The sequence below is a fragment of the Embiotoca jacksoni genome, unplaced genomic scaffold (assembly GCF_022577435.1).
Source record: "Embiotoca jacksoni isolate LCO1_2020_lvr unplaced genomic scaffold, fEmbJac1.0.p SCAF_84, whole genome shotgun sequence".
NCBI classification, from domain to species: Eukaryota; Metazoa; Chordata; class Actinopteri; family Embiotocidae; genus Embiotoca; species Embiotoca jacksoni.
In genome coordinates this window covers 351053-372095 of record NW_027185441.1, presented here as the reverse complement: position 1 = coordinate 372095, position 21043 = coordinate 351053, and the positions used below count along the sequence as shown (strand labels likewise).

At 48.1% G+C, this 21043-nt stretch overlaps 1 protein-coding gene across 5 annotated transcripts in view; it reads left to right on the top strand.

Annotated features, from left to right (window-relative positions):
- The window catches only part of LOC138192302 (golgin subfamily B member 1), a 38304-nt gene extending 21010 nt beyond the window's left edge, over nt 1–17294 (top strand). For 4 of the 5 annotated variants that reach the window (XM_069139611.1, XM_069139612.1, XM_069139608.1 and 1 more), the window contains 11 exons: nt 41–209; nt 286–390; nt 473–11107; nt 11340–11422; nt 12509–12545; nt 12708–12839; nt 12942–13064; nt 13263–13363; nt 13467–13559; nt 15490–15604; nt 15854–17294. In XM_069139611.1, the coding sequence (XP_068995712.1) occupies nt 41–209; nt 286–390; nt 473–11107; nt 11340–11422; nt 12509–12545; nt 12708–12839; nt 12942–13064; nt 13263–13363; nt 13467–13559; nt 15490–15604; nt 15854–16012 (11752 nt within the window). In that variant the 3' untranslated portion in view covers nt 16013–17294. The remainder of the gene's footprint in view (nt 1–40; nt 210–285; nt 391–472; nt 11108–11339; nt 11423–12508; nt 12546–12707; nt 12840–12941; nt 13065–13262; nt 13364–13466; nt 13560–15489; nt 15605–15853) is intronic. The other variant, XM_069139610.1, reaches the window with a different exon arrangement.
- The last annotated feature ends 3749 nt before the right edge of the window (nt 17295–21043 follow it).

Sequence of the window (21043 nt, the reverse complement as noted above, 5' to 3'; positions counted from 1 at the left end):
GTGTTAAATGTTGCAGCTGATCCTGTTTTTTGTGCTTCAGACTCAGTGACACTCAGGAGTGTCTGGAGAGCTCCCTCCTCGAGAAGGAGAACACACTGGCCAAGACGTCGGAGAAGCTGCAGCTCATCAGCAGTCTGCGAGAGTCCCTGAGTGAGCGTGAGGCTCAGAGCAAAGAGCTGAGTGAGAAGCTGTTGCAGACGGAGCACAGCGTAAGAGAGGCGTTTGGTCCCGGAGAGGTTTGACTATCTGTTCAGCAGAGATTCATTCGGTTCTTCTTCCCTCCAGCTGGAGAACGTCTCCAAGAAGAGCAGCAGCTCAGAGAAGCAGTGCTGCGAGCTGAAGGCGGAGGTGGTGGACCTGACGCAGAGACTGAGTGTGCTGAAGGACAAGGTGAGAGTTATCGGCTGAGTTGCATGAGCTGCTCTCTGCACACCGTGTTTCATGGTTGGGTTTTATATCTCATTTCTCTAAGACACAAAAACAAGAAGTCACCGTGGAAACGTTACAAACCGACCTCGACCAGACCAACGAGGAGCTGGACAAGCTGAACTCCGCCCACCTGGAGGAGCGCGCCCAGCTCATCCACGACCTCCAGAGCTGCGAGCGGGAGATCGACGGTTTGAGAGACACGGTGCAGGAGAAGGACCGGGAGATCTGCAGCCTGGCCAGCAACATGGCCGAGTACTCGGAGCAGGTGACGGTGCTGAAGCAGGAGATCAGACTGAAAGAGGAGAGTCTGGTCCGGGTGGAAGACACTCTCAGTAAAGCTGAACAGGAGGCCAGCATCATCAGAGACTCCCAGACCTCAGACCAGCAGGCCCTGAACGGAAAGATCACCGAGCTGGTGGGGAAGCTGCAGGACACGGAGGCGGAGCTAAACCGAGCCCGAGAGGACAGAGAGTCCAGAGCGTCTGAGGCGGAGCGGCTCGTAAAGCAGGCGGACGAGGATGAAAGAACCATCCGGGAGCTCCGAGGGGAGATCCACAAACACACCGTCATCCACCGCACACACATCTCCTCACTGAAGGAGCAGCTGATGTCCTCTGTGCAGAAGATTCAGGACTCAGAGGCACTCGTCTCTCAGCTGCAGCAGGAGAACAGCAGTGACCAGCTGCAGGAGCTGAAAGAGAGACAGCAGACGTACGACATGGAGCTGAAGGCCTTGAAGGAGGAACGAAACAATCTGCTGGCTCAGCTGGAGAAACACCAGAGTGACGTTCAGACTCTGTCCAGACAGCTGGAGGAGCAGGAGAGCAGCAAACAGCAGAAACTGGAAACCATAGCAATGCTGGAGAAACAGGTGGAGGACGAGAGGCGGGACAATAAGAAACAGTCTGAAAGCATCTCCAAACTCAAGAACCTCCTGAAAAACACGAAGAGCGAGAAGCAGCAGGAGCTGAAGGAGGAGCTGGAGAAACAACTGCACATCCTCACAGCACAGAAGGAGAAACTGAAGGAGGAGCTGGAGAAACAACTGCACCTCCTCACAGCAGAGAAGGAGAAGCTGAAGGAGGAGCTGGAGAAACAACTGCACCTCCTCACAGCAGAGAAGGAGAAGCTGAAGGAGGAGCTGGAGAAACAACTGCACCTCCTCACAGCAGAGAAGGAGAAACTGAAGGAGGAGCTGGAGAAACAACTGCACCTCCTCACAGCAGAGAAGGAGAAGCTGAAGGAGGAGCTGGAGAAACAACTGCACCTCTTCACAGCAGAGAAGGAGAAACTGAAGGAGGAGCTGGAGAAACAACTGCACCTCCTCACAGCAGAAAAGGAGAAGCTGGAAGAGGAGGCGGCTGAGTGGGTGAAAAGCGTCATATCCCTGCAGGATCAAATATCTGTGATGGAAACACAGCAGTCAGAAAACAGCAAAGTGGTTGAAGCGCTAGAAAAGGAGAACCAGGAGCTGACGGTTGGAAGGGAGGAGTTGAAGAAAGTCCTGGAGCAGAGCACTCACTCCAACTCTCAGATGCTGTTGGACAAGACAAATGAATGTAGTGACCTGAAGCAGCTCCTCAGGAGGAGGGAGGAGGAGCTGACGCAGCTGCAGTCTGAGAGCAGGGAGAAGGAGGACATGCTGAAACAGAAGCAGGAGGAGCTCCAGAGGGAAGTCACAACCCAGAGGAGCATCACCTCCGAGCTGCAGGCCAAGGTGGAAACACTGGAGGAGAAACGCTCCCGACTCAGGAAGCAGCTGGAGGAGAGAGAGGAGCAGCTGAGAAACACCAAGCAGAAACACCAAGACCAGCTGAACCACGCCAAGAAGAGCGAGGAGGCTCTGAGGGAGCAGATCCTCAGCCTGGAGGAGGTTGGCAGGAACATGGAGGCTGAAGCCCAGCAGAGGGAAACGAAGTCGGACGGCTTAAAGAGACACATGGAGGCTCTGAGGGAGGAGAACCGACAGCTTCAGGCGGCCCGTGAGTCTAAAGGAGAGGAGCTGGCTGACCTGGACGCACGGCTCACACAAGAGAAGCTCCTCCTGCAGGAGGAGGTGTCTGGACTCACCGCTGACAGAAATCTACTGCAGGAGAAATATTTTGCCCTCCAAGTTCAGACTTCAGACAGTCAGAGAAGAACTGAAGGTCTCCTGAAGGAGAAGGAGGAGCAGCTGCAGAGCTTCCAGCAGCAGGTCGGGCAGCTCAGCGCAGCCTTGAACAGCCGAGAGCAGAGCGGTTTAGATCTGAGGTCTCAGTTACAGACTCAGCAGAACCAGCTGGTCCAGCTGCAGGACACCGTGTCCACGCTGCAGCAGCAGGGGGTGGTTCTGAAGGAGGCGCTGCAGCAGAGAACGGAGGAGGCTGCTGTTCATCAGCAGGAGGTCCTGCTGCACAAAGACCTGCTGTCTGAGACGCAGAGAGAGGCGGAGTCCCTCCGGAAAGAGGCGGAGTCCCTCCAGAGAGTGTGTTCGGAGGCGCGGCAGCAGACGGAGCAGAGAGAGGAGGCTCTGAAAGAGGTGAGGACGGAGTTTCAGAGGCACAAAGAGGAGCTGGACAAACGCAATGAATCGGTGGTGTCTCTCAGCAGCCAGCTGGGGGCCATGAACCAGAGCGCTGCACAGATGGAGGCCGAGGTCACCAAGCTGAAGGCCTCAGGGCAGAAAACGACTGCAGAGATCCTCCATTTAAACGACAGCATCGCAGCTCTGAGTGAGCAGAACACACGGCTGGAGACGGAGCTCCAGAGGACAGAGACGGAGCTCCAGAGAACACTGACGGAGCTCTCAGAAGCTCACGGAGAGGTGGACGGTGTCCGAGCGGCGGCCGCAGAGAGGGAGAGTCTTCAGCAGGGGAGACAGGAAACCCTGCAGCGGCAGGAGATCTTCATCCAGCAGCTCAGCAGGAAGATGGAGGAGAAAGAGGAGCAAGTTTTACTGCTCCGAGAGTCCGTCTGTAAACTCACGGCAGAGTCATCCACGCTGAAAAACACTCTGCAGGAGAAGGAACAGTCGAGCCTTGAATCCTCCGCTGCTGTCCACAACCTCAGCTCACACCTACAAACCAAAGAGGCCGAGTGCGAGAGCCTGAAGGAGCAGACGTCTCACCTGGAAGAGGCGGTCAGCAAGCTCACCGACAGCCTCCAGGTCCAGACGGCGGAGGCGGGAGACCTCCGCCGAGCCCTGGAGGAGCAGACCGGGTCTCTGCAGAGACGAGCCGAGGAGACGCTGCTGTTCAAGGACCGGTTCACGGAGAGCACCGAGTCGGTGTCCCGGCTACAGACTCAGGTCCAGTCTCTGTCCTCCGAGTCCGAGATGCTCAGACGGTCGGCAGCAGAGACGCAGAGCGCTTTCAACAACCTGAGAGAGAAGTTCGCTGTGAACTTAGAGGAGCTGCAGGAGGTGAGACGGCAGCTGTCTCAGAGGACAGACGAGCTGTCCGACTCTAATAACGGACATCAGGCAACGAAGACGACTGTAGAAACCCTGAGAGAAGAGTTATCTGCGATCCGCCTCCAACTGGAGAACACCGACACCCTCAACCGGAGTCTGTCGAAGGAGAAAGAAGAAGCTCTGTCGTCTCATCAGGCCAGCGTGTCTCTGCTGACGCTCGAGACAGAAAGACTCAAATCACAACAGCTGCAGGTCGCCGCCCAGATGGACGCGCTGACGGAGAACCTGGAGCAGAGGGAGATGGCCCTCCACGCCATCAACAGCCAGTACACGGCTCAGGCCAAACACGGCAGCCAGCTGCTCTCTGAGATCCAGAAGCTAGAGGAGCAGAACCAGAGGCTGCATGAGGGGGTGAGGTCGAAGGAGGCGGAGCACCGACAGCAGAACGCGCACCTACAGGACCAGCTTAGAAAGGTGCAGGCAGAGAAGGAGGAGCTGGAGAGGAGGCAGCGTCAGGTGAAGGCGTCGCAGGCTCAGATGGAGCAGAGGTCCAGCAGCATGAGCCAGGAGAAGCAGAGCCTCCATGAACAGGTCAGTGCCAAACAGCAGGAGGTGTGTGAGTTGAGAGAGAGCGTGGAGAAGATAGAGCAGGTCCTGCAGGACTCTGAGAGGGAGTGGCTGCTGGTGCTGGACAGAGAGAAGCAGGACAGGAACCTGCTGGCAGAACAGTTAAAGAGTGTTGAAGGTGAGATGAAGTCTAAAGATGTGAAAGTTCATGCTCTGAAACAGGACCTGGACAGTTTGCAGGAGAAGCTGGCAGAAGCTTCCTCCGCCATCAGGCGGGGGTCGGATCAGCTGGGCGCTAAAGAGACGGAGGCGTCGGCGTCCAGGGTCCAGCTGGAGAGGGTGTTGGAGTCCATCCAGGAGAAGGAGGCGGAGAATCAGGCGCTGCAGCAGGCTGTAAGAGCTGCTAAAGACCAATTAAAAAAACGTATAGAGGGACAACTGCCTGTAGAAGAAGCCTCTTTACAGGAGATGATCCAACTGTTGGAGGAACGACATCAGTCGGAGGTCGACACTCTGAAACAGGAGCTGGATAAAACTCTCCATGAAGGTCAGAGGTCACAACAGACCGTAGAGCTCCTCCAGGCTGGTCTGAGCGCCGAGCTGCAGACTAAAGAGGAACAGATCGGCTGCATGAACATCCAGATCGGTCAGCAGAAGGACTTGCTGGCTGGACTGAGTCAGCAGCTGAAGGATAAAGATGCTTCTATCGCCCAGGTGATGGAGTCGGCCTCCAGCGAGAGGATGAAACTGGGAGAGGAGAAGAGTTGTCTGTTGGAGTACTTACAGAACACGAAGCAGGAGAGCAGAACCTGGATGGAGAGACTGGAGGAGACCACTCGGCAGCTACAGGAAGTGATGTCACGCTCTGGAGAAGAGAAGCTGGAGCTGACGAAGGAGAAGAAAAATCTGCGGAGTGAGCTGAACAAAGTGTCCAAAGAAAAAGACGCAGTGAAGAAGAAGCTTCAGGCTGCTCTGGTTGTCAGGAAAGACCTGCTGAAAAGAATTGAGGAGTTGGAGAAGCAAAAAGAAGAAAGTGCACACGATAAAACTGAGGTTTCCCTTCTGCAGGATCAGGTCACGAACCAGGCCAAAACATTTGGAGAACATGTTTCTCTGCTGGAAGAGAAACTTGTGGAGAAAGACGCAGAGCTTGTTGAAGTCAGAGCGGAGAGTGGACGCCTGATGGAGCAGCTGCAGACAGAAACACAGCATTTAGAAAGCTCGTTGAAGGAGACAGAAGAGCGTCTGACAGAAACGCTGCAGACGCTCGGTGAGAAGGACGTCATTGTGGAGCAGCTGCAGGCCGACGCCACGGCAACGCAAGAAGCTTTGATGCAGAAAGTAGAAGAGATGCAGATTGAAATGAAGACGTGGAAAGACGAGCTGAAGGAGAAGTCGTCTTCCGCTTCGAGCGCCGTGCAGTTAGAGAATGAGATGGCACAGATGAAGCTGGAGAAGGCGGCGCTGCAGAAGAAGGCTCAGGCTGCTCTGCTGGCTCGTAGGGACACCATGAGGAAGGCTCAGGAAAGAGAAGAGAAGTTAAGTCGAGAGCTGGGCGAGCTGAAGGACGACTACAAGGCCCTGCTGGAGCAGCGCTGCCAGCAGACCAACGAGCGCAACGCCGTCCAGCTGGACTTCGACGAGAAGATCAGGGAGCTGGAGGACCTCCGTCAACACTCCCTGTCTTATGTGGGCGAAGTGGAGACTCTGAGACAGCTGGTAGACGAGAGGGATGAAACCCTGCAGGCTCTGAAGGTGTCTCTGGCTGAGAAGGAGAACCAGTGTCATTCTCTGTCTCACCTGCAGTCGGAGCTGGACACGCTCACATCCCGGCTGGAGAGCGTCTCTCTGGACGCGGCGGGTAAAAACCAAGCTCTGGTGGTCCTGGAGCGACAAGCTGAAGATCTGAAATCAAAGCTGCACCTGGTGGAGAAGGACTTGGAGGAAGCTCAGGCTGAAGCAAAAGAGAGAACCGAAGAAGTTCAGAAATATCAGGAAACCATCAGAGATGCTGAGCTGAAGACCCAACAGGAGAATGAAGCATTAATCAGTCAGGCCGCAGCCTTGGAGAGACAGTTGAACATCTCTCAGTCTGCTCTGGACCAACTGAAGCATGAAAACCAGGAGGAGCATCAGATTTTAATGGCAGAAAAGCAGCTGGAGCTGGAGAGCATCCAGAAGACATCAGCAGAGACGCAGCAGCTGGAGGAGGACAGACGTATTCTCAGCGAGGAGCTGGAAGAAGCTCGGCGGCACGCTGGCGACACACAAAAGACTTTAGAGTTGTTACAGCGGGAGAAAGAAACGTCTGTGGGATTAATGGACGACCTCAGAGACCAGGTGACCTCTCTGAGCCGGCAGCTGAAGGAGGCGCAGGAAGCAGCTCAGCAGCTGCGTGAGAACACGTCTGAAACCCGCATCAAACAGGAAGATTGTTTTTCATGCAAAACCTTGGATGAGAAGCTGAAGGAGAAAGACGAGGCCTTGTCCGTTTCTCAGGCTCAACTTTCAGACAAACAAGAGCTGATTGCTGCACTGGAGCTGCGGTGGCAGCAGCAGACTAAAATGCAACAGGTCGTCGTTGAGAAGATGAGAACAGACACCGATGAGCTGCAGAGATCCAGAGAGGAAGGCGGCGGAGGGAACGATCGGGACAGCCAAAGCAGAGCTGCCCTCCTCACCAGGAAGCTGCAGGCTGCTTTAGTTTCCAGGAAGGAGCTCCTGAAGGAAAACGCAGCGCTCAAAGAGGAAGTAGAAAAGCTTTCTGCTCTGGAGTCGTCGATGGTGAAGCTGAAACAGCAGAATACGCAGCTGGAAATCTGCGTGTCATCTGTCACCAAGGAGAAAGAGAAGCTCAGCAGCGAAGTCGATCGCATCCTGAATGACAACCGAAGTCTGTCTGCAGCCTGTGAGAGTCTCAAAATGACCATCGAAAACATCACGCAGCAGAAACAAGCCTTCTCCTGCCAGCTGGAGTCCCTCAAAGACTCTCAGACCGAGGAGCTGTCCAAGTGGAAGTCAGAGCACGCCGAGCTGAGGCAGGAGTACGAGTCTCTTCTACAGGCTTACGAAAACGTCAGCAGTGAGATGGATAAGATGAGGCAGCTCCTAGAGGGCGCCAAGAGAGAGCGGCAGGAGGCGCTCCGACAGATACACAAGCAGGAGACGGAGATGGAGAGTCTGGAGACGACGGCTCGAGAGACGGAGGAGGAAAATAACAGAATGAAAGAGAGGATGCAGAAATACGCCAAAGAGAAGCGTCTGAAGATCGAAGAGCTGGAGGAACAGAATGAGGAAATCAGAAAAGAGCTGACTGAGCTCGATGGAAACCACGAAAAGGCGATGCTGGAGCTACGGGACAGAAACCAGCGCCTGGAGGCTGAGACCTGCCGACTGAAAGAGTCTTCGGAGGTCCTCAGGGTGACGCTCTCCGAGACGCAGGAGCATAACAGCCAGCTGGCAGAGAGGCTCAGAGAGGCCAGCTGTTCGCTGGAAAAGAAGGACTTGGAATCAAATACGTACACAAACAACATGCAGATCAAACTGGATGAAGCTCTCCGTCTCAATAACTCTCTGACGGCTCAGATCGAAGCCCAGACAACAGAACTGGGAGCTCAGTTGGAAATCAACAACCTGTTACAGAAGGAGAAGCAAAATCTGTCGGTGAGGATGGAGGAGATCCAGAACGATCACGAAGTACAGCTGGGAAAGAAAGACGAGGCCGTGGAAGAGCTGAAAGACTTCATCAACCGACACCGACAGGAGACGGTCAGTCTGAACGAGAAGGTGAGAATCCTGGAGGACGACAAGTCTCTCCTGCAGGAGGAGCTGGAAAACGTCCAGGAGGCTTCAGACAAAGTCAAGAACGAAAACGAATATTTGGAAACCGTGATCCTCAAGAACTCAGAGAGAATGGACGAACTGACCGAGTCGGTGAGTGTTCTGCAGAACCAGAACACGCAGCTGTCCGCTCGGCTCGCAGCCAGCGAGGAGACCAACGACCGGGTGCGTCAGGAGAAAGAGCGCGAGCAGCTGAAGCTGGTCAGAGAGCTGGAGGACAAACTCCGGACGGTTCGGAGAGGCAACGAGGGCTCCAAGAACGTGAAGAAAGAGCTGCAGGAGCTGCTCAGAGAGAAACACCAGGAGATCAACCAGCTGCAGCAGAACTGCATCAGGTACCAGGAGCTGATCCTGGACCTGGAGACATCTCTGAAGGGCTCGCAGTCGGCCCGCCACAACCTGGAGAGAGATCTGAAGAAAAGCTCCGAGAGGATGTCGGCTTTAGAGGAGACGAGTGAACGAGTGGAAGACGAGCTGGCGACGCACAAGAATCTCCTGAAGGAGGCCGAAGAGAAGATGGAGACGGTTCGGTCCGAGAGAGACCAGCTGGCCGTCCAAGCGGCGCTGCAGAATCACACCGTGGAGGAAACCAAAGCACCTCAAACCGTACAGGAACCGCAGATGAACTCTTACAGGGAGAGTCAGTTACAGCAGCAGGTCGAAGACCTGAAGGAGCTGAAGGATGAAGAGAGCCGGAGAGCAGACGAGCTGAGGCAGCAGCTGGACTCTCAGCACCTTCAGATAAACACTCTGAAGAGGACCGCCGAGACCACCGAGGCCAAGCTGTCCGCCGTGTCCTCCACCGCTCACGGGGCCGAGGCTACCCGCCGTTGGACCGACCTGTACCAGAGGACCTTACACGAGAAGGACACGCAGCTCCTGGAGCAGGGCTTCATCATCAAACGCTTCCTGGAGGACATGAGAGTCAAAGACAAAGAGGTGAGCGACCTGCGGGTCAGCAAGTCGCGGCTGGAGAGGACGCTGAACGAGTACTCGGTGGCCGCCGCCGCGCAGCAGAGGCAGCTGTTTGTCATGAGCGCCGGCAACGCCGAGCTCGGCGAGACCGCCGAGCTCCTGACGCTGCAGGTGAAGGAGCTCGGCGCCCGGGTGGAGAGAACAGAGCGAGATAAAAACACACTGCACCGACAGCTCGCCGACAAAGACGACGTGACGTCTCGGCTGCAGCTGCGTCTGCAGCAGCTGGAGAAGATGAACGCCGACGCTCAGCTCTTCCTCCTGCGGTCCCACAACGACAAACTTCAAGCTGACTTTGAGAAGCAGGAGGGAATCTCTCTGCAGCTCAAAACGCTCCTTCAGAACAAAGATGCCGAGATCTCGTCCCTGCTGTCCTGCAAAGATGGACAAATGTCCGGATACCTGGAGCAGCTCCAGGCTAACTACCGCTCCCAGGTGTCCGTTTACGAGGACAGGCTCACGTCGCTACGCTACCAGCGGGAAAAGGCCGACAAAGAGCTGAGAGGACTGGAGGCCAAGGTGAAAGGTCTGCAGATTAACCTCAGCAGATCGGTCCAGGAGAAGGAGCAGATGGCGGCCAAGATGGAGTCCTTCAAGAATTCCATGGTGTCTCTGCAGAGCGAGCGGGAGCGGCTGATGTCAGAGTACAGGATACTGGAGGCCAAGAGCCAGCTGGGGTTGAAGGGCAGAGAGGGCTCTACTGATGGGGAAGGAGGTGCAACCAAAGGCCTTAAACACGAAATAAGGAAGCTCCTACACCAGATGGACGATCTCAACTCAGAGAACGCCATGCTCAGGGCTCAGCTGGTCCGCTACCGGGAGGACTTGAACCAGGTGCTGTCCCTGAAGGACAACCAGCTGAAGGTGCTGCTGAAGAAGCAGCAGGACGTCATCAAGAACCTCGAACACCAAAAAGCTGCAGCAGAGAAGCAGCACAGAGAGTCTCGGCTGGAGCTGCAGAAGGAAGAGGAGACGAGCAGCACGTTGAACGGAGAAAACTCCAGACTCAAAGCTCGGGTGTCCCAACTGGAGGCTGAGGTGTCGACTCAGAGGAAAGAAAGAGCCACGACCGATGAGGGCAAAGTGATCTGTGACCTGCAGGAAGCCGTGGCGGCCAAAGCAGCCGAGTGCAACGACCTCCAGCAGAAACTGCTCTCTCAGAGAGTCTCCGCCGACGAGCTCCAGGACAAAATGCAGCTGCTCGAGAGCGAAACGGACAAAAAGCTGTCCGAAGCCGAGGACAAGTACAACGGCGAGCTGGATGCCTTCGAGCGCGAGGTGGAACAGATGAGGACGGAGCGGGAGGCGGCCGATCAGCGGCTGGCGGAGCTCGCTAAAGACCTGCTGGAGACGGAGCAGCAGGTATCGGAGGCTGCGTCGCAGAGCAAAGACGTGAAGGCTCAGAACGAGTCTCTGTGCCGAGCCATGGTGGCGCTGCAGAACGACCGGGACCAGCTCATCCAGGACTTCAAGGTGCTCCGCAACCGATACGACCAGGAGCTCCGAGACACTCGGGCAGCGTTGAACAAGGTGGAACGCAGTCTGCAGGACGCCACCTCCGACCTGGCCGCGTTCGCCAAGGAGAGGGACGTCCTCCTCCAGAAGATGAAAGCACTGGAGAGCGAAGACGCCCCGGCGGAGCTGAACCGGCTGCTGGACGAGCTGTCGGCGGCCGCGTCAGAGAAGGAGAGGCAGCTGGAGAAGGTCACGCTGGAGAACAACACGTACAGCAAGCAGCTGGCGGCGTTCTCCAGGTCCATGGCCAGCCTCCAGAACGACCGCGACCGAATGCTGGACGAGCTGGCCGGGGCCAAACGGGCAGTCGAGTCCAGGCAGGGGTCGAGCCCGGGGGCCGTCACTAAAGGAGGCGGAGTCAGTGGCGTCCCCAGTGAGACGGACGGGCCGGTAAGTCCAGTCATCGGCTGTCGTTTCAGTTTGGCTGTCGCTTGCACCTCCATTCTCCGTCGTGGTTCTTTCACAAACAGCATGCAGGCTGCGGTTTGTTCTGAACATCATCGCTTGGACGTGCATGGTGGTTCTGTTTGCTGAGATGTTCTGCTGTTCAGTCGTGTGTTGGTGTTTTGAGAGAATGTATTTTATACCCTGGTGGTTGATCTCATCGTGGATCTCATTGCAGGTGACGAGGCAGAAGATGGACAAACTCCAACAAACAGTTCACAAAGAAGTCGGTGGCAACCAGGAAGAACCAGCAGATGTGAGGTAACAGCAGCAGATCTGGACCGGTTGTGTTCAGAGGAGAGTCCGTATGAACGGCGCCCTCTAGTGGTCGTCGCCACGTCACAACTCTGCATCTGTCAGGCTCCAATTCACCAGTTGTGTGTTTGCTGACGTTTCCAGAAAGGTCAGAGGTCATGGAGGTTCATGTCTGGTTGGATGTTCAGCTGATATGTTGTAGTTTCAGTTACGTAGAGTTTGTCTTCGTAACGGTGTTGCCTTGCAACGGTGTAAACATCTGCTTCTAGCTCCACAGGGAATCGTTCGCTGTCGTCGGGTGTAGATCGTGGGCCAGTCAGCCGACACCGCTGCAACCAGACGGCCGTACCAACCCTGAGCATTAATAGTTTTTATTCCAGCAACACAACGAGGTGCTGAGCATTCAGGGTTTGTTTCCACTGGTCACATTCACTTTGTAACCAGCTGCCCAATCACAGTGAAGGAGGGGCGGGACAAACGCATTTAACCACCAAAGCTGGTTGCTGATTGGTTTGCCCTTCGGAGTGGCTGAGGTGAATACAAGCAACGTATCCGGACCAGCGATCTACAATAGCAAAGAAGCCCCGTGATTGGCCTGGGAGTGTGTCACTCAGAATATAATCAGCCAATCAGAAGAGAGCGTCGTTAATATCAGTATTCTGAAATGGATTTTTGTTCTTAAAACTAGAAAAATATCTTCTGATTAGGTTTCAAGGCAAGTTTCTTTGTCGAGCACATTTCAACAAGGCACTTCAAAGTCCTTCAAAGCATCAAAAAATAAGGCAGAAGAAAAGGACATTTAAAAACAATTAAGAACAGTGATTAAAACATTAAAAAATAGTCATTAAAACGTTAAACAAGCTGAAAATAGAACCCAAATAAAGTGAAATATGGAACCATTAAACACTCGCTGTCTCGTGGTTGGGAGGTTGACTTCCTTCCACCTGGTTGGCAAACAGGTCAGTTTGTACGAAGTGTCTCAGTGTCGCCCTCCACAAAACTACAAATGTTTCTCCTGTACAATAACAACAACGACTGTAGTAACCTTCAACCAACGCTCGTCTGTCTGAACTAAAGCTGTTTGTGTTCCAGGTGTGTCCCAGAGAGGACGGACCTCCTGTCGCTGGAAGTAAGTTCAACCTCTCAATCCTCCTTCTGTGTCTCCTGTAGGCTTCATGATCATTTAAGTTCACATTTATCTTCATGCTAATAACTACAAATCAGTCATTTTCAACAGTTTGTCGCTTTGTGTGTTAGATGTGTAACAGGACTGTTATTTCCGTGCTCTCAGCAGGAGGCGGTTGGTGCAGCAGGTGAGAGAGGCCTGCAGGAGGCGGAGAGGATGCAGCTCCACAGAGACCTGCAGCGCTGCCTGGACGAGATCCAACAACGGGATCACAACTTCCAGCAGCTCGGCGCCAAGGTAGGAAACACGGCAGCGTCCAAAAATACAACATTTCACTGACAGTAAAGAAATGGATGCTGAATCCTCCTCCTCCTCATCATCCTCCTCACCACCTCACAGCTGCAGCAGGCGGTGGAGGAGAAAGCTGCGGTTGCTGCTCATCTGAGGGCTGTTTCCCAAACCCTGAGGGACACCCAGGACCGCTACCACTGGCTGGAGGGACAGGTCCAAGGACAGGTCCAGGTGAGACGTCCTGCACACTGTTGGTTCTGTGGTATCAGCAGATTTTATATCCTTATTGTTTCATCAACTTTATTTAACCTGCTTCTTTAAAGCTTTTCACTACTGTTATTATTCCATCTGTGTTTGACTGATAGAAATAAATCTGTTTGTGTTGTGTCTCCTTCTTTAAAATGACCTGTAACGCTGCGTCCTGACCAGCAGGGGTCAGTGTACACCGAGGTGGCCCCCGGGGCGCCGCAGGAGAGGAACAGCGTCGCCATGGTGACGGAGGCTGCTGAGGTCACTCAGCTCAGGGAGAGGTGACCAACACACACCTCTGGTCTTCACCTGCTTCATAATGTTCTCTGGAGAGCTCTAACAGTGTGTGTGTGTGTGTGTGTGTGTGTGTGTGTGTGTGTGAAGGCTGCTGGAGGTGGAGCTCAGTCTGTCAGATGAGAGAGGACGTAGAGAGACGGTGGAGGAGGCTCTGCGTGTGTCTGAGGACAGACTGAAGAGGTGAGAGCTGACAGCAGTCTCTGACCTTCATCTGACCTCCATCTGTCCTTCAACTGACCTTCATCTAACTTTTATCTGACCTTCAACTGTCTGTCATCTGTCCTTCATCTGACCTTTATGACCTTCATATGACCTTCATATGACCTTTATTTTGCTATATGTTATGTTGTTATATGTTGATGTTGTATTTTATGTTATGTTCTATGTTGTTGTCATATGTTGTTATATGTTATGTCATATGTTATGTTATGTTGTTGTTATATGTTATGTTCTATGTTGTTATATGTTGTTATATGTTGTTATGTTCTGTTATGTTCTATGTTGTTATATGTTCTGATCTGTGTTATTATGTTCTATGTTGTTATGTTCTATGTTGTTCTGTTATGTTCTACGTTGTTATGTTCTATGTTGTTCTGTTATGTTCTATGTTGTTATGTTCTATGTTGTTCTATGTTCTGTTATGTTCTATGTTATGTTCTATGTTGTTATGTTCTATGTTGTTCTATGTTCTGTTATGTTCTATGTTGTTATGTTCTATGTTGTCATATGTTCTGTTGTTCTATGTTGTTCTATGTTATGTTTTATATTATGTTCTATGTTGTTATATGTTCCATGTTGTTTTATGTTATATGTTCTATGTTGTTATGTTCTATGTTGTTATATGTTCTATGTGGTTATATGTTCTATGTTGTTATATGTTCTATGTTGTTATGTTCTATGTGGTTATATGTTCTATGTTGTTATGTTCTATGTTGTTATGTGCTATGTTGTTATATGGTCTATGTTATGTGCTATGTTGTTATATGTTCTATGTTATGTTATGTGCTATGTTGTTATATGTTCTATGTTATGTTATGTGCTATGTAGTTATATGTTCTATGTTGTTATATGTTCTATGTTGTTATGTTCTATGTTGTTATGTGCTATGTTGTTATATGTTCTATGTTGTTATGTTCTATGTTGTTCTATGTTCTATGTTGTTATGTTCTATGTTGTTATATGTTCTATGTTATGTTCTATGTTGTTATGTTCTATGTAGTTATATGTTCTATGTTGTTATATGTTCTATGTTGTTATATGTTCTATGTTGTTATGTTCTATGTTGTTATATGTTCTATGTTGTTATGTTCTATGTTGTTCTATGTTATGTTCTATGTTGTTATATGTTCTATGTAGTTATATGTTCTATGTTGTTATATGTTCTATGTTATGTTCTATGTTGTTATGTGCTATGTTGTTATATGTTCTATGTTGTTATGTGCTATGTTATATGTTCTATGTTGTTATGTTCTATGTTGTTATATGTTCTATGTTATGTTCTATGTTGTTATGTTCTATGTAGTTATATGTTCTATGTTGTTACGTTCTGTTATGTTCAATGTTATATGTTTTGTTATATGTTCTATGTTGTTATGCTCTATGTTGTTATGTTCTATGTTCTATGTTATGTTCTATGTTGTGATATGTTCTATGTTGTTGTGTTCTATGTTATGTTATATGTGGTTATATGTTATGTTCTATGTTGTTATATGTTCTATGTTGTTGTGTTCTATGTTATGTTATATGTGGTTATATGTTCTATGTTGTTATATGTTCTATGTTGTTATGTTATATGTGGTTATATGTTCTATGTTGTTATATGTTCTATGTTGTTATGTTCTATGTTGTATGTTCTATGTTGTTATGTTCTATGTTGTTGTATGTTCTATGTTGTTATATGTTCCATGTTGTTATATGTTGTATGTTCTATGTTGTTATGTTCTATGTTGTTATATGTTCTATGTTGTTATGTTCTATGTTGTTATGTTCTATGTTGTTATATGTTCTATGTTGTTATATGTTCCATGTTGTTATATGTTGTATGTTCTATGTTGTTATGTTCTATGTTGTTATATGTTCTATGTTAACTTATGTAATATTATGTGTGCAGCTTCGTCTCCGGTCCGTCCAGAGACGCTCAGCGGGACTTCAGCATCGAGGTGGAGACGGAGGAGGAGTGGGACGCTCTGAGCCTCAACCCCAACCAGCCTCTGATAACACGGAAGGTCAGTGTTCAGGTCATACGTGTTCTATTGTCCGTGTTCAGATGGAAGGAGGAACATGTTAAAGGACTTTTCTCCACTTCCAGCTGGAAGAGACTGAACTTGGTTTTCGTGTTGATGGATGTGATTTCAGAAGCTCTTATTTTGACAGCAGATGTGTTCTTTATATGAAACGGTTTCTTCTTCTCGTCTTCGTTCTCTCGTGAACGTTGGACGGTATTTTTGTCTGATCGTTGATGTTTGTACCTGCAGGTGAAAGGCGGGATGGTGGCGTGTCGCCGCTGGCTGCGGGGGCGGAGCCTCTACTTCTCCAGGCTGCTGACGGGCCGCGCCCGCTCTCGATACTTGTTCCTGGCGTACATGCTGGCGCTCCACGTGCTCATCCTCATGTGCCTCAGCGGGGCGCTCTAGAAAATCTGCTTTCATTGACTATTTAGAGATGATACCACGTTTTTATTTCCTTCAAACACTAAAAGTATCCCTCTGAACTCTGACCGGGTCACACCAGGAAACACAGGAGGATTTTCAAAGTAAAGGTACCTGCACAGGTTATATTGTTCTCCACTTCCAGCGGTGACTTTCTGTTAAATATTATTTTAGTTTGAATTCTGTTTGATCATTTCTGAATGGAAGTTGTTGTTTTGAAACGTTTGAAGCCTTAAATCATGACCTCCTCCTTTTCTAAGGCGGGCTCTCTGATTGGTCGGGCTCTCTGATTGGTTGGGCTCGTTGCCGATAGTTTATTGTTCTGAGACGAGAAGAGAAAACCTCGATGTGACTCACATAGAAGCCTGAGGAGCTGCAGAAAGCCATATCCATCCTCCGTTAACGCCAGCTCTGATAGACCTGCTGTAAACCACGTGTTCGGCTGACGCAACGTAAACATGATCTGATGATGGAAACGAGTCGGGAACGTTACGCCCGTGGACACATGAAACTACGTGTGATGAAAGTGATCGACTGTCTCCATGGTTACGGTTTACATCAGATGTTCCAATGGTGTCCTTGTTTCTCTGGTGCTCCCCCTAGTGGACTCCTCCAGTAACACAGAGGTCGACCACAACGAACAGGTGGTTTAAAAGCAGGAACACCCCCCCCCCCCCCCCCCCCCCCCCCCCCATTGCTGCTGCTTCTCTCCCCTGCCTGATCTCATTCGTTGCACATAATCGTGATGCTGAGTTCAAACTATGCACTGAGAAAGTCCAAATGTGTAAATAGTCCCTGCATCCCTTTAAACTGAGAAGCCAAAGCTGTCGTCTCTTTGAACCGGCTGCTCTCCGTAAAGTTAGTCAGAAATAAAGTGGACTCTGGTCCTGCAGAGGAGCAGCAGAGATGAACGTTCAGATGTATTTAAGATGTTTCTGTATTTATGAGCAGAGTCTGGACAGTATCTGTTCTGTATGTAAATATGCATTTCTATCCTCTCTGCCTGATCACTGTACATTTAAAGAGTTTGATTGACAGACTAACAGCTGCTGATGATGTAATGATGTGCACATACAGGTGTGATTGACAGGTGGAGCTGAATCTATTTATGAAAAACTACTGAAGATATGCAGATGGCTTATTTTCTCTACTGCCTCTATTTTTAAGAGTTAGAGATGCAGTTGGTCAACGACGTGCAAAACTGTCCGAGGGGTCGAACTCACCGCCTGGAACAGAGTTTAATAAAGATGGTGGAAGTTTTCTTCTCTCGGATCGTGTGGCGAGTGTTTTATGAAGATTATCTGTTTAACTTTATCTGAGAAACTAAACATTAAAAATACTTTAAATAATGTGACAGAAACCTGACTGAACTACAGACTGGATATAAAACTGCAGACTGGATATAAAACTACAGACTTGATATAAAACTACAGACTGGATATGAACTACAGACTGGATATAAAACTACAGACTGGATATAAAACTGCAGACTGGATATAAAACTGCAGACTGGATATAAAACTACAGACAATATAAAACTACAGACTTGATATAAAACTACAGACAATATAAAACTACAGACTTGATATAAAACTACAGACTGGATATGAACTACAGACTGGATATAAAACTGCAGACTGGATATAAACTACAGACGATATAAAACTACAGACTGGATATAAAACTACAGACAATATAAAACTACAGACTGGATATAAAACCACAGACTGGATATACAACTACAGACTGGATATAAAACCACAGACTGGATATAAAACTACAGACGATATAAAACTACAGACTGAATATAAAACTACAGACTGGATATAAAACACAAACTGGACATAAAACTACAGACTGGATATAAAACACAGACTGGATATAAAACTGCAGACTGGATATAAAACTACAGACGATATAAAACTACAGACTGGATATAAACTACAGACTGGATATAAAACTGCAGACTGGATATAAAACTACAGACGATATAAAACTACAGACGATATAAAACTACAGACTGGATATAAAACCACAGACTGGATATAAAACTACAGACGATATAAAACTACAGACTGGATATAAAACTACAGACTTGATATAAAACTACAGACTGGATATGAACTACAGACTGGATATAAAACTGCAGACTGGATATAAAACTACAGACTTGATATAAAACTACAGACTGGATATGAACTACAGACTGGATATAAAACTGCAGACTGGATATAAAACTGCAGACTGGATATAAAACTACAGACAATATAAAACTACAGACTTGATATAAAACTACAGACTGGATATGAACTACAGACTGGATATAAAACTGCAGACTGGATATAAACTACAGACGATATAAAACTACAGACTGGATATAAAACTACAGACAATATAAAACTACAGACTGGATATAAAACCACAGACTGGATATACAACTACAGACTGGATATAAAACCACAGACTGGATATAAAACTACAGACGATATAAAACTACAGACTGAATATAAAACTACAGACTGGATATAAAACACAAACTGGACATAAAACTACAGACTGGATATAAAACACAGACTGGATATAAAACTGCAGACTGGATATAAAACTACAGACGATATAAAACTACAGACTGGATATAAACTACAGACTGGATATAAAACTGCAGACTGGATATAAAACTACAGACGATATAAAACTACAGACGATATAAAACTACAGACTGGATATAAAACCACAGACTGGATATAAAACTACAGACGATATAAAACTACAGACTGGATATAAAACTACAGATGATATAAAACAGACTGGATATAAAACTACAGACTGGATATAAACTACAGACTGGATATAAAACTGCAGACTGGATATAAAACTACAGACGATATAAAACTACAGACTGGATATAAAACTACAGATGATATAAAACAGACTGGATATAAAACTACAGACCGGATATTAAACTACAGACCGGATATTAAACTACAGACTGGATATAAACTACAGACTGGATATAAAACTGCAGACTGGATATAAACTACAGACTGGATATAAAACTGCAGACTGGATATAAAACTACAGACGATATAAAACTACAGACTGGATATAAAACTACAGATGATATAAAACAGACTGGATATAAAACTACAGACCGGATATTAAACTACAGACCGGATATTAAACTACAGACTGGATATAAAACTACAGACTGTTTCTAAAAGAGTTCGTAGCTTCAGGTCTAAAATGGTTCTGATCCAGAAGTGTCTTTAGCTGCAATACCAGCGAGTGCCACTAGAGGTCGGCTCCAAAAAGCCTCCGGCTCCATAGACTCCCATTCAACTTCTCTCATCAAATCCAAAGTGAATAAAATGTGTCCATCAGTTATCTCGGTGTTGTTAGCTAAAGTCACTCCTTCTTATTAGTTTTCTGGAGGTCCATCTGAAAATAATCCCTCATTCATTAGAAAAGAAGATTCAAGAAGACCTGTTTTTGGGGGCGTGTCTGTTTGATTGACAGGTCTGTGGTGCAGTCAGGTTACAGCTATCGGTGGGCGGGATGTAGTATCGTCAGGTTTCCGATCAGATCGGTCAGATCCACCTCTGGCTCCTCCCCCAGCTCGTCCAAATATGGTCACTTCCTGCTCCAAACTGCTCCGAACTAACAAGATGGTGACGGACAGAATCTGAACTGGAGGATTCATAACGTTCACAAACCAACAATGACCTGTGAAGGGACTGCTCTCCAGGCCTGTCAATCAAATTAGCCCCGCCCCAAACATCTGTTAGAGTCCTAATATGTAATTATTTTCCGAAGCACTTTGGGGCATTTTTATATCCAGTTTATGGGTTCACTGCATGAAATATGGATGCAGAAATTAAATTCCTTTGATGCCATTTAAAAAAACCTTTTCTTATATGTTAAAAGGAGAAGTAGGCGTTTGTGTTTGGTGTATTTTTTTTATTGTTCAAACTTAAATGTACGGAGCCCCTTCAGGGTCACGGGGAGAATTTTTTGAGGACTAATGGATAGAAAAACGTTTCTCAAAGAGAACTGAAGGTTCCTGAGTTCCTCCAGGCAGCAGCTGAGAACAGACGAGGCTTTGAAGCACCAACACCGTCTGAGTTTATGCTCTTTCACATTATTATACAAGTTATATCTCCACAAAAGATTCCTTATTTTAAATAACATAGATGGGACTATAGAAGTCAAAAGTTCAGTGTATTTCCTCTCCAGAGAAATATTCTGCTTCCTTTTATTTCTCTCTCACATCCAGAAAACGTGTCTGACTCTCCTCACATTTCAGGTTTCAGATGATTTTATTTTTTCATCTTAATGGAAGCGACATGCAGCCCTCAAAAAAACTGCACAAGAAAACTGGGCAATATTCAAATTTAAATGTATTTCATAATATTGTTCCAGGTTTCTGACAGTATTTTACAGAAATGTTCTGACGTATTCAGTCATTTTGACTCATCTGTCGGTATTTAAAGTTATTAAAGCACTTTTTTTTTGTGACGGCGACGCAGGTAAATATTTTTCATTATTTAATTATTATTCTTTCTATTATTTTTATTTTGTTTGTCATTTCCTGTGATCTTCATTAAATTCAACTCTCTTCTGCTTTTTGGTTTCCGTAAACATTTAAAACACCTCGACCGATAAAGTCTCTAAAGTTATGAAGCTTTTACTTTTATTAAATTAACTAATTCTGGATTAATAAGTAAAATAAGACCAGCTGCTCTGTGTCGCCCCCTGCAGGATGTTATTTACCTAAAAGTATTGCATTGCAACTAAAATATGATTCAGAAATGTGCAACAGGTTCTTACCTGCATCATGGACCCTTACAGGAAAAAACACGTATTTCAGACGTGCATAAAGTGATGGGAACACGTGACCGAGCACATGTTAAACAGACCCCATGTGAAAACGTTTCCCTGCGCTATCATATGTTGCAACATGTGGTAAACATGTCATACATGTTGAAAACATAGGAAGCTCATGTCAATTTTTTTCTG